The 14,678-nt window shown below is 38.3% G+C and overlaps 1 protein-coding gene across 1 annotated transcript; it reads right to left on the bottom strand.

Annotated features, from left to right (window-relative positions):
• Positions 1-13,490: 13,490 nt before the first annotated feature.
• LOC147358607 (olfactory receptor 1165-like) lies at positions 13,491-14,438 on the bottom strand. Its single transcript, XM_086342077.1, has one exon. The coding sequence runs from the start codon at positions 14,436-14,438 to the stop codon at positions 13,491-13,493; it is 948 nt and encodes a 315-aa protein (XP_086198203.1).
• Between the last annotated feature and the right edge of the window lie 240 nt (positions 14,439-14,678).

Raw genomic sequence — 14,678 nt, 5'->3', positions numbered from 1 at the left:
TTACATTTCTTTAAAAACCCATTAGTTTGTATAAAAATGGACGTTATAATCTAGATGAATAAAGAAACATTTACTAACTAACCACACATACAATTCATAGTAAAGTTTAAGACTTTCATTAATTAAAAAAAAAAGTAGGGTCAAAAATCTAGGAACAAATGTCAAAACATAGTGTGCAGAATAAAGGTTTTCTTGAATGGAGATATTAATTGTCAGATCCAAAAATTTGGGAAGGAAATTATTCTAGGAAGATAATTTGATACTTATAGAGGTCTTGAGTTGGGTGAGATGGCTGGATGGCATCACTGACTCGATGGACATGAGTTTGAGTAAACTCCGGGAGTTGGTGATGGACAGGGAGGCCTGGCGTGCTGCAATTCATGCGGTTGCAAAGAGTCGGACATGACTGAGTGACTGAACTGAACTGTATGGGTGTGAGAGTTGGACCATAAAGAAGGCTGAGCGCTGAAGAACTGATGCTTTTGAACTGTGGTGTTGGAGAAGATGCTTGAGAGTCCCTTGGACAGCAAGGAGATCAAACCAGTCAATCCTAAAGGAAATCAATCCTGAAAATTCACTGGAAGGACTGATGCTGAAACTGAAGCTGAAGTTCTAGTACTTTGGCCACCTGATGCACAGAGATGACTCATTAGAAAAGACCCTAATACTGGGAAAGATTGAGAGCAGGAGGAGAAGGGGACGACAGAGGATGAGATGGTTGGATGGCATCACCAACTCAATGGGCATGAGTTTGAGCAAACTCCGAGAGATGGTGAAGAACAGGGAAGCCTGGTGTGCTGCAGTCTGTGGGGTCACAAAGAGTCAGACACGACTGAGTGACTGAACAACAACAACAACATAACTTTTCAGGGGATTCCCAGTAGCTCAGTGCTAAACAATCTGCCTGCCAATGCAAGAGATGCAGGAGAGTTGGATTTAACCCTTAGGTCAGGTAGATCCTCTGGAATAGGAAATGGCAACTTGATCCAATATTCTTGCTTGGAAAGTTCCATGTACTGAGGAGCCTGGCAGGCTGTGGTCCCTGGGGTCACAAAGAATTGGATGCAACTGAACACACAGACACATACATACACACACCTTTTTAGAATTAAGAAATCCAAAACTGAAAGCAATTTACAGTGCTTTGGTAAATTGCATAGATTTCTTTAATAATTAGCTATCAACTCCTCCCCTTCTTAGCTCTGATTAAATGTTCCTTTTTATAGTTCACAAACAACCATTTTCTTTAATCACTCTATTTAATAGTGTCCTGTTTGTGAAATCATGGCCTACAGTATGAGATTGTGAACAATCTTTGCTCAAGGATTCTATATTCTGTCTGTATTATCCAAAGGACTTACCTAATGTTTGGGACACAAATGGAGAAGGAAAGAGAGAGAGAGAATTAAGTAAAGAAAAAGGAAGGAATAAAAAGAGTAGATAACATTTGTGAGTGTTTATTAGACATAAATAATTAACAAAATAAAAATTAACTGAAGATATGGTGTGTGGCTTGAATACATATATATAATAAATTTTAAGAAAGAATATAAAATGGTTGTGAATACCAGGGTACTGATTTATAAAGAAGATACATATCACACTAGAAGTAAAGAGCATTCATCTGGATACATTCTTAATATGTATCTATTTTGTTGGTTTCTGCTCTAGAATCTGATGCTAAAGCACTGAATCAACATGTCTAAACAATACATATATTTGAAGAAGCATGTAAAATTCATGCACTTATTTATTACAGTTGCAAAAGTTAAAAAAACCACTGTTTCTTAGATCTTCTAGCTATCATTGTAGAGTGTCTTTGTGCAAAAACATTTCATAATGAAATTAAAGCCCAAGAAGGTTCTCTGGCTACCACAGGGGGCATTTGTGAGACATTGACCTCTTATACAGAATCATACTGGAAAGAACTTATGAAGAGGTTTTTTGTTTTTGTTTTTGTTTTTAAATAAAAGACTTCAGGGGTTTTCACCTGTGCTATGTTTTCTCAATTTACACACAATATTTTAAAACTATTATTTATCAGCAGAAACATGGTAGAAATCATTTTTTGAGATATATTGTCCAAGAAAAATGGAGTGTTCGTGGATTGTTGCTAATTTAGAGAATATAAATGTGTAATCTGGTTAGGTAATTTCTCTCTATTTGACTACCCTGTATCAGTTCAGTTCAGTTCAGTCACTCAGTCATGTCCGACTCTTTGCGACCCCATGAATCGCAGGACGCCAGGCCTCCTTGTCCAACACCAACTCCCGGAGTTAACTCAGACTCACGTCCATCGAGTCAGTGATGCCATCCAGCCATATCATCCTCTGTCCTCCTCTTCTCCTCCTGCCCTCAATCTTTCCCAGCATCGTGGTCTTTTCAAATGAGTCAACTCTTCGCATGACGTGGCCAAAGTACTGGAGTTTCAGCTTTAGCATCATTCCTTCCAAAGAAATCCCAGGGCTGATCTCCTTCAGAATGGACTGGTTGGATCTCCTTGCAGTCCAAGGGACTCTCAAGAGTCTTCTCCAACACCACAGTTCAAAAGCATCAATTCTTTGGTGCTCAGCTTTCTTCACAGTCCAACTCTCACATGCATACATGACCACAGGAAAAACCATAGCCTTGATTAGACGGACCTTTGTTGGCAAAGTAATGTCTCTGCTTTTGAATATGCTATCTAGGTTGAACATAACTTTCTTTCCAAAGAGTAAGTGCCTTTTAATTTCATGGCTGCAGACACCATCTGCAGTGATTTTGGAGCCCCAAAAAATAAAGTCAGGGCATCTAAAGATTCATTTGATATACAAACTGGCTGTTATGAGATCTAGTGGATGTGAACTAAAGGTAAGAATATTTTAAGTCCTATAAATGGAATTATAAAATTAAAATTGACTTATTCAATTGTCTGAGGTCCTTCCACCTCAATTTACCAGTATCTCCCTGGAAGGAACTGGTACACATAGATATACTTCAGCTTTTATGACTATCCAAGGGATGTGGTAAAGAATCTGCCTGGAATATAGGAGACCTGGCTTTGATCCCTGGGTCATAAAGATCCCTTGGAGAAGGGAATGGGTACCCACGTCAGTATTCTTGCCTGGAGAATTCCATGGACATAGGTGCCTAGTGGGTTACAGTCCATGAGGTAACAAAGAGTCTGACATGACTGAGTGACTAAGACTTTAAGGGTTGACATGTCTCCAGATCATCTGACTCTGACAGTAAGACCTTCATTCAAGAATGCCACAGAAAATTTAAACCATATCAAACACTTTCCCAACCACAACAGTATAAAACTAGAAATCAGTTAGAGAAATAAGTTTAAAGCAAATGTATGGTGATTAAACATATCCCTGAACAACCAGTAGTTCAGAGAAGAAATCAAAAAAGAATTAAAAAGTATACTGAGACAAATGGAAATAGAAAAATATAATGCCAAAAATTAGAGTACAATAACAAATTACAAAAAACACAGCTTTAAGAGAAAAGTTTGCAGTGAAAAAATGCTTACATTAAGAAGAAGAAGAAAAAAAAAAGCTAGACCTTTTATACCCCAAGGAACTAGAAAAGTAGAACACGCTAAGTCAAAAGTTAGTAATAGAAAAGAAAAAACAAAGATCAGAGTTAAAACAAATGAAATAGAAAAAGTCAATCAACATAAAGGCTGTACTTATGAAAAGGTAAGCAAAATGGAGGAAAAAATAGCTAAATTTATCAAGAATAAGGGAGAAGTCTCAAATAAATAGTACTATAAATGGCAGAAGGGATATGACCCTTGATACTACACAAAAACCAAGGATCATAAGAAACTACTATGAACAATATACATCCCTCCCCCCCCAAACAAAAAAAATCAAATGACTTAGAAGAAATTGTTTAATTCCTAGAGCGTAACACCCTACAAAGACTGAACGATGAAAAATAAAAAATCCAAATAGACAAATTACTAATAAGGAGATTGAATCAGTTATCCAAAGCTCCCCAAAAAAGATAAGTCCAGGACCACAAGGCTTCACTGGTGAATTCTAACATTTGAAGAATTAATAATTTTTAAACTTTTCCAAAAAAAAAAAAATAGAACCATAGGCAGTACTTCCAAACTCACTTTATGAATCCAGCATTACCTTGATCTCAATACCAGACAAAACACAACAAGTAATGAAAATAAAGGGTGAATATTCCTGACGAACATAAATATCAGAAAACCAAATTCAAAACTGCATTGAAAAGATCATACACTATGATCAAGTGTTATTTATTCCAAGCATGCAAAGACAGTTCAACGTGTGCAAATTGAATAATGTGATATACCACATTAACAAACACAAGTATAAGGAATATAATCATATCAATAAATGCAGAAAACAAATGACAAAATTCAAACTTTTTTTCATGATTAAATTCTCAGCAAACCAGCTAGAGAGGAAACCTATCTCAACATAAATAAAGGGCATATGTGACAAACTCCACTTACATCACATTAAATAATGAAAAGGTAAAATCTTTCCCTCAAAGATAAGGAACAAGACAAGAATTTAAGTGCTCCTCAAAAGAGTGAAACCCTAAGAGATCTGATATCCCTGGAAACAGAGAAGTGCCTGATGGAAAAAGTGATTTTGGAAAAGAATCATAATGAAGTAACCAAGGACAAACTCCAACGTTCAAATCTGTGACTAGAGAAGTAGATAATGGTAGTAAAGCTCTTGAGTGACACAAACACCCTCAGTTTCACTTCAGTTCAGTCGCTCAGTTGTGTCCGATTCTTTGCGACCCCATGAACCACAGCACACCAGGGCTCCCTGTCCATCGCCAACCCCCAGAGTTTACCCAAACCAATGTCCATTGAGTTGGTGATGCCATCCAACCATCTCATCCTCTGGCGTCCCCTTCTCCTCCTGCCCTCAATCTTTCCCAGCATCAGAGTCTTTTCAAATGAGTCAGCTCTTCACATCAGATGGCCAAAGGATTTGAGTTTCAGCTTCAACATCAGTCCTTCCAATGAATGCCCAGGACTGATCTCCTTTAGGATGGACTGGTTGGATCTCCTTGCAGACCAAGAGACTCTCAAGAGTCTTCTCCAACACCACACCTCAAAAGCATCAATTCTTTGGTGCTCAGCTTTCTTTATAGTCCAACTCTCACATCGATACACGACTACAGGAAAAACCATAGCCTTGACTAGACGGACCTTTGTTGGCAAAGTAATGTCTCTGTTTTTAATATGCTGTCTAGGTTGGCCATAACTTTCCTTCCAAGGAGTAAGCATCTTTTAATTTCACGGCTGCAATCACCATCTGCAGTGATTTTGGAGCCCAAAAAATTTAAGTCAGCCACTGTTTCCACTGTTTTCGTATCTAATTCCATGAAGTGATGGGACCAGATGCCATGATTTTCGTTTTCTGAATGGTGAGCTTTAAGCCAACTTTTTCACTCTCCTCTTTCACTTTCACCAAGAGACTCTTTAGTTCTTCAGTTTCTGCCATAAGGGTGGTGTCATCTGCATATCTGAGGTTATTGATATTTCTCCCAGCAATCTTGATTTCAGCTTGTGCTTCCTCCAGCCCAGCATTTCTCATTATGTACTCTGCATATAAGTTAAATAAACAGGGTGACAATATACAGCCTTGACGTACTCCTTTTCCTATTTGGAACCAGTCTGTTGTTCCATGTCCAGTTCTAACTGTTGCTTCCTGACCTGCATACAGGTTTCTCAAGAGGCAGGTCCAGTGGTCTGCATTCCCATCTCCTTCAGAATTTTCCACAGTTTGTTGTGATCCACACAAAGACTTTGGCATAGTCAATAAAGCATAAATAGATGTTTTTCTGGAACTCTCTTGCTTTTTCGATGATCCAGCGGATGTTGGCAATTTGATCTCTTGTTCCTCTGCCTTTTCTAAAACCAGCTTGAACATCTGGAAGTTCACGGTTCAGGTATTGTTGAAGCCTGACTTGGAGAATTTTGAATAAACTCTTCAGAATTTCTGAAATCTGTATTAGCTTAGAAAGGGCAAGATCCCTAAATTGAACATGACCAGTGTTAATAAGGGAGAAGGCAATGGCACCCCACTCCAGTACTGTTGCCTGGAAAATCCCATGGATGGAGGAGCCTGGTAGGCTGCAGTCCATGGGGTCGCTAAGAGTCAGACACAACTGAGCGACTTCACTTTCATTTTCCACTTTCATGCATTGGAGAAGGAAATGGCAACCCACTCCAGTGTTCTTGCCTGGAGAATCCCATAGACGGAGAAGCCTGGTAGGCTGCAGTCCATGGGGTCGCACAGAGTGGGACACGACTGAAGTGACGCAGCAACAGCAACAACAACAAGTGTTAATAAACTACATTAAAGGACTATTTGTGAAAGACCCTTTTGATAATGGAAGTGTCATTTTGTGGTTCCGAAAACTGCAAGAGAGTCAAATGTTTATAGAGTATGCAGCTACAGCTAAAGACTTAAACGTAGACAAAGAAATATATTCCAAGTTACAGTACTCAGCAATAGAAGCACTCATAAAAGTCAATGAGTGTATCACTAATGTTATTTTAGCTTTTAAATCTCATGTGACAACTATGTTCATTAAGGAGACATCATCTAAAGTCTTCCCCAGGTGAAGACTTAGTCACCTAGTCGTGTCCATCTCTTTGTGACCCCATGGACTGTACCCAGGCTACTCTGTCCATGGGATTCTCCAGACAAGAATACTGGAGTTGGTTGCCATTTTTCTCCAGGGCATCTTCCTGACCCAGGGATTGACCTGGGTCTCCTGCATTGCAGGGGGATTCTTTAACATCTGAGTCACCAAAGAAGCTCCCTTACCTAGGTGAGCACCGTACTAAATATGATGAATTTAGTCAGAAATTTTAATTTTTATTCATCCAGCAAGTATTCATTGAAGGCTAAATGTGTTTTCTAGGTAAATTTCTAGGCATCAGAGATATAAAATAATAATACCAGAAATTTCTACTCTCTTGGAGTGTATAGAGGGAGAAGGGGATGAGACAAATAAATTATTGCATGTATTTAACATATCATCTGTTTCTAAGGAAAAAATTAACATTAAGGGGATAAAGAGTAATTATCTCTTTACATTAGATTTTCAAAAAAGAATTTTCTTGGAAGGTGGTATTGAATAGGCACATACATGATTTAATAGAAATATATTTATTAACAGTGGATTGAGCACTACAATATTTGGAGCCTATTAACTTCCTTACAAGGTGTTTCATGTTTTTATATTTCAAGCTATTATGTCAGTGAGTATGTCAGTATGGATATTGTACGTCACTGAGTTCAGTGTGAGGGTTGGCATGGTATAAAACAGACTCTACTTGAACAATCACTTATGAGCATTTGGAACTGAGCATACTATAGAGGGCTTCCCAGGTGGCGCTAGTTATAAGGTACCTGCAGGAGGCAAGTGGTGTTGGAGAAGACTCTTGTGAGTCCCTTGGAGTGCAAGGAGATTCAACCAGCCCATCCTAAAGGAAATCAGTTCTGAATATTGATTGGAAGGACTGGTGTTGAAGCTGAAACTCCAATAATTTGGCCACCTGATGTGAAGAGCTGATTCATTGGAAAAGACCCTGATTCTGGGAAAGATTGAGGGTGAGAGAAGTAGAGGACAGAGAATGAGATGGTTGGATGGCATTACTGATGCGATCGACATGAGTTTGAGTAGGCTCCAGGACTTGGTGATGGACAGGGAGGCCTGGTATGCTGCAGTCCATCAGGTCGTAGAGTCGAACACAACTGAGTGATTGAATTGAACTGAATAGCAATTAACTTATAGGTGTTTTTGATATGAATACTGTCCTTGTGTATCTCCCTATCACACTCTGTTTTTCATTTCTACATAATATACACTGAATTGAATAATAAGACTGTCTTACCATTTTTGTTGTAAGAGACAAATATACTCTTGATGGTAAAAACTAACAAGCAAAGGACAATAAAAGAAAATTACAGAACAATCTTACTAATGATCATAGAATTTTAAATCATACATTAAATATTGATGCATTAAACCAATCAACTAAGGAAAAGATAAATATATAATGCTTATAGTAATATTCTCAGGAAAAAACACATATTTTGATTAGAATTTTTTTATAAATATAACTTAACACATCAAAATATTAAAGGAGCTAATATGAGGAAAATTAGGTTGATAAATTCAACATTCACTCACTACAAAATAAAATATAACAAACAGACACATGCAAAAAAATACATGAGATAAATTTGCTTAACACTTTAAGCATGAAATGTTAAGTATTGATACTTTCCTTGTTAGATGAGGAAGTCAAGGATACCCACTTTTACTGTTTATTCAAAATTGTACTAATGTTTTCAGCTAGTCAACCAAACACAAGAAAAAAATAAAAGGAATAACATTGGAAACAACATATCCAGAAAACATTTGATTAGAATTTGTATGATATGCATGTTGAAAATCTGAAATAATCTACAAATAAATTATAAAATTATTAAGAGATATTTTTAGAGTTGCCAAAATGCATTGAATCCTAATTGAAAAACAATACACATTTTACAAATGACATTTAAAATAGTATGAATAATAATCACACATCCAGATTTTTTAAAATATGTAAGAACTTTATAAAAAATATGATATATCTTATATTGTAAAACATGAAGTAAATATAAATAAACATAATAATGTAGCATGCTTATGATCTAGAAGACTTGAGGATGCAAACATCATTCTCTGCAAATCAATCTACAATTTGACTGTATTTCTACACTAAATCTAAACAAGAATAATTCTAAAGTTTGTTTTAACAGGTAAAGATAAAGAATATCTTAAACACTCTGCAAGATTAAGAGTAACTTTTTAAGAGTTGCTCAACGTGATGTCAAAGCCTATGAGTTAAGGGCAGTTCTGATTATAAAACACCTAGAAGCATACAGAACTATAGCTATACTGACGTTTACTTTATGAATATTCTGGCACCAAGAGCAGTGTTAAAATGAGTGAATTTTTCAATAAGTATTTCTGGGGTAAATATAGGCCAATAAGTAATAAGTAAATAAGTAGGCCAATAAGTCAAAATATAAAATTAGCTTATAGTCATGCTCCATCAAACTTTACTCTTTGTTTGAAATAAATTTAAAAATCAATGTAAAAAGAGAAAAGAAAACCCTGAATTGATAATAGAGGGGTAAAGTATAAATATAATACTGTATGAAATTTGTGATAATTTAGCACATAAAACGTGAATAACTTTATTATTTTGGTGTTAAGAAGTGGAGCTTAAATAAGCCATTAAAAGCACTTCACTGTGTAAAGAAATGGTTTGATAAACATTGATTCATTAATTCATTAAACATAAGGAAATGTGTGCCCCTAAATACATCACCAACAGAGTGAATAGACAAGCCACAATCTAGGAGAAAATATTCATGATACACACATCAAAGGACTTTTATTTACAATGCATAATGAAATACATATTTCATAATAAAATATTAACAACATAATAGAAAAATAGGTTTAAAAAAAAAACCTGAATAGGCCCTTCACATAGAAGTAAAACAAGTCAAATGACTAATAACTAAATTATAGGAATTCAGCTACATTAGTAAAGTGGAATTGAATTCATCACCAAAATGAAGTACCCCTACTCACAGACTGGCATCACTGACTCGATGGACGTGAGTCTGAGTGAACTCTGGGAGTTGGTGATGGACAGGGAGGCCTGGCGTGCTGCGATTCATGGGGTCACAAAGAGTCGGACACGACTGAGTGACTGAACTGAACTGAACTGATGACCATTTTAAATGTTGGCAAGAATGGACAATAATTAGAACCCACATACAAGATAGCTGGAATTTAAATGAATCCATCTACATTGGAAACTTGTTTGATGGCACCAAGCACAATATTGGAAAACAAGCTCCCTTCCATCCAGAACACTCAGAGACAGGGCATACCTCCCACAGTGAGTGCTCATGTGCAATCTAGCATGCCGGGAGCCAGCGAGAGACATTCCGCTGTTGACAAAGGTCATGAAGAAGGAGGCTCGGCGTACGCAAAGGCGGGATCAAGCCTCGGGAGTCTCCCCGGATATTCTCGAGCATCTACCCCCAAAAAACCAGAGTCTGCCTACTTTATTGCTTTGTGCTCTCACCTCTGACTTTACTGGGGGCTGTCCCCCACCACCATCTCGCTCTCTCTGTCAAAGAGTTAACTTACAGCTCCAATTAATAAAGTTCCTGGGCAATTAGGAGTATTTAAATCCAAACCCCTCAGATGGCTCTCTAACTCGCCTGACAAGTTTACCCGGACTCCTACAGCTATGCATACGATTGTTTACAGTCTCCCAGCCTCGAGAGGCACGGGGAAGCTTAAGATATTCAAATAGCTTAGAGCCTCTCAGAGAGTTAGAAACTGTCAGAATAAAACTAGTAAAAGATTTCATTGATGAGCCAATGCTTGCTGCCAACTTTTCACATCCCCTGAATTGTATCCTTGAATATGTATTAATTAATAGTTGGTATGTAGAAAAAATAAGTAGTGGCCTTGGTGTTAGTAACTTTAGACCCTTAAGGTAATAAATTCTTTCCTTTGTTGTAAACCCATTAAACATCCGCCCTATAGGAATGCAATTTTATCTTTGGAAGATGGCGCCAAACCTTAAAATAATTACTCTTAAAGAAAATAAGTCTTTGTTGATAAGTCCTTGTCAAGAGTCATAAAATGTTAGTAGGCCTTCTGGCCAGAAGATGATGTAAATCACCTAAACCATTTGTATACGATAAATTTGCAGGAAAGAAACCCTGGTTTTTGATAAGGATCAAAAACTGCTGACTTTGCATCCCCTATTATCCTCTATGTGTAACTTAGGGTGTATAAAATAAAGCTATGGGCCTTGCTCACCAACGCTTGGTCTCCCCATGTCATTCTTCCCTTTAAATTCTGGCTGAAGTCTCCATCTGGAGTGCGGAACCCACCATGCTTACTAATTATGCCTGGGCTTCTAAGACCCACTTGAGCAGGTGTCTAGGGTGGGGCACCTTCCGCTATTCGAGAGGGCGCCTGCGGCCTACGTAAGTGGTGCAAACTTCTTGTCTTGAAGTTTTATTGGTCTCCCACGTAAACCAAGCTACTCAGCCTCTTTTCTCCACTGAATTTTCCTACTGAGCTATCCTCATATTATCACTCTTTATATCTCTAATTACCATTTGAATAGGTCGCTGACGCCGTCTCCCCTTCGAATACTCTGGATCAGCCTGGGCTGGACCCCGGCACTAGCACATACTTCTGTAAAAAATGTTCATGCAGCATTTCCATTAAAGACAAAAAAGGTGAAATAGCCAGGAGTGAAATTGCTGCTCATATGGTAGTTCTATTTTTACCTTTTGTGTGTGTGTGTGTGTGTGTGTACAAAACTCCATACTGTTTTCCATACAGTATGCAATTGGCTATACCAATTTACATTCTCAGCCACAATGCACAATATTTCCCTTTAATTCTCTCCAACAATTGTTTGAGAGACTTGCAATTATTTGCAGACTTTATAGAGGAAAGGAGGAGGGGCAATTTTGGAGTATAAACTATACAAAATACTCTGTATAAAATAGATAAGCTACAAGGATACCGCTGTCTAGCGCCGTAAGTTTTACCTATTATCCTTTGTGTGCTGTGCTGTGCTCAGTCACTTCAGTTGTGTCCAACTCTTTGCAAGCCCATGGACTCTAGCCCACCAGGCTCCTCTGCCCATGGGATTGGGTTGTCGTGCCCTCCTCTAGGGGATCTTCCCCACCCAGGAATCAAACCCATATCTCTAGCATCACCTGCATTGCAGGCAGGTTCTTTACCCACTGAGCCACTAAGTTTTAATAGTGTATAATCTAAAAACATAATGAATCACTATGTTGTGCATCTAAAATTATTATAGCACTGTAAATAAATAATACATCAATAAAGAAGAAGAAATAGCCAAATTCCATTTGTAGTGGTAGTATGAATAAACATATTATCATATCAATGTATTTATTTTGTGGAAATTCTTCAGCACCAAAAATGGAACTACTGTTACAGTCAATCCCTTAAAAATTCTTTTGAAACAAAATGCTGAGCCAAATAAGCCAGACATAAGGGAATATACTCTAAAGTTTTAATAATACAAATTTAAAAAGTGATAAAGTTAAGTTTTAACTCTCATAACCTATTCTCTGTTTAGAAGAAAAATCTCTGAACACCGCAATGGAGTTTGCTTCTAGAGGCATCAGAGAGGCACAGTGACTAGAAAAATGCTTACAGATATGCTGTGAAGAACTGATAATGTCTTTAATTTCTTGAAGAAAGTAACATACAGGATGATTATACAAAATTACTTGTCTACCTATTTATCACATTTCATAATTTGACAGAAAAAGAGAAAGGAAAGGAAGAGAAACAGAAAAAAGACATGGAACAGAAATCATTTTCAAATTCTGAGGATTTTAGAATGTGGACAGCCTTTTGCTGTGCTGTGCTTAGTTGCTCAGTTTTATCCAACTCTTTATGACCCCATGGACTGTAGTCCACCAGGCTCCTCTGCCCGTGGGCATTTTCCAGGCAAGAATACTGGAGTGGGTTGTCATGCCCTCTTCTAGGGGATCTTCCCTACCCAGGGAAAGAACCCAGGTCTCCCATATTCCAGGCAGATTCTTTACCATCTAAGCCACAGGGAAGCCCATGGACAGCATTAGATGATCATTATTTATTTTGCCTAAAACACTCTGAATGTGAGACATAAACATAATTTTATTTCTTTTTTTCTTTTAAACTGAAGGTGAGATTTTAAAATCACAGTACAGTTTAAAAATCACATTATATTCATGTGATATATATATGTATGTATATATATATATATATATATATAATTTTCTCAAGAGATTGTATCCCATTGTGTCTCAGACACTAAAGAATCAACTTGCACTTTGGGAGACATGAGTTCCATCCCTGGCTTGGAAAGATCCCCTGGAGGAGGGCATGGCAACCCACTCCAGTATTCTTGACATGAGATTCCCCATGGACAGAGAACGGGTCACAAAGAGTAGGACACTAATCAGCGGAGAAGCACACATTCGAAGGAAAACGTAATAACCATCAACATACTGTATAAAGCACAAAGAACAGTCTTTTGGACTCTGTGGGAGAGGGAGAGGGTGGGATGATTTGGGGGAATGATGTGGAAACATGTGTAATATCATATATGAAACAAATCGACAGTCCAGGTTCAATGCATGATACTGGATGCTTGGGGTTGGTGCACTGAGACGACCCAGAGGGATGTTACAAGGAGGGAGGATGGATGGGGGTTCAGGATGGGGAACACGTGTATACCTGTGGCGGATTCATGTTGATGTATGAAAAAACCAATACAATATTGTAAAGTAATTAACCTCCAATTAAAATAAATAAATTAATATTAAAAAATAAAAATAAAGAACCTCTATCTCTCTTCTCACTCAAAATTACATTGGGTGAGAAAACATTTTGGTGTTGACTAATTTTCTGATGGTCTCCTTCACATCATTATTTCTAAGGCTGTAGATAAGGGGATTTAGCATGGGGATCACTACTGTGTAAAGCACAGTGGCTACTTTGATGAAGAGCCATGAGCTTCCGGAGTTGGGTACACAATAGAGAAGAAGCATGACCCCATGGAAAATGGTGATGGCGGTCAGGTGGGAGGCACAGGTGGAGAAGGCTTTTTGGAGTCCACCAGCTGAGGGTAGCTTGATGATTGTGACAATTATGAAAATATAAGAGGCAAGGATAATCAGGAGGCTACACACCTCATTGAGAGTAGCAATGATAAAACATGTCATCTTACTGAAATAAGAGTCAGAGCAAGCGGCAGAGATGATGGCAGAATACTCACAGCCAAAGTGATGTATGACATTAGAACCGCAGAAGGTCAGCTTCAAAAGAGAACACGTGATAGTCAAGGAACACAGTCCACCCCATGTGTAGGTTCCAGCGACCAGGAGGCTGCAGAGCTTAGGAGACATAGCAACTGTGTAGAGCAGGGGGTTACAAACAGCCACAAACCGGTCATAGGCCATCACTGCTAACATGAACGTCTCCGTAATCACAAGTGTGCAACCAAGGAAGAATTGCATCATGCAACCCACGTAGGAGATAGTCCTTGTGTCCGCAACCAAGATCTCTAAGAGTTTGGGTGTGGTTACAGAAGAGTAACAAAAATCAAGAAAGGAGAGATGTCTGAGAAAGAAGTACATGGGGGTGTGAAGTTTGGGATTGATTCTGATGATCACAATCATACCCAGATTCCCCACCACAGAGACAGTATAGACGGCCAAGAAGACCAAGAAGAGGGGCACCTGGAGCTGCGGGTATTCTGAGAAGCCCGAGAGGATGAAGGTGATTCCAGCACTCTGATTTCTCATATCCATCATTATGGTTCCTGCCAGGGAAAACCAGAGAGTTCACCCTAAGCAACCAGACATGACAGAAATAGAGGGTATTTTTTTCCCAGCCTGGACAGGGGACTGGTCTGCAGTGGTGAAGTCTGGAATTTCCCAGGAATGCAAATAAGACACAGTTGGAGCCCAAACGGTATACCATGTGTCTACAGGTGTGGAGAGTGCAAGTCTGCTTCTGATGGAGGGGCAAGGAGAGGGTGGACTGGAGAGAAC

Source organism: Bos grunniens, chromosome 15, assembly GCF_055505025.1.
Source record: "Bos grunniens cultivar Pamir isolate PY7600 chromosome 15, Bosgru_T2T1.0, whole genome shotgun sequence".
NCBI lineage: Eukaryota > Metazoa > Chordata > Mammalia > Artiodactyla > Bovidae > Bos > Bos grunniens.
The sequence above is the reverse complement of the archived record's forward strand: the minus strand, read 5'-3'. Positions and strand labels throughout refer to the sequence as shown.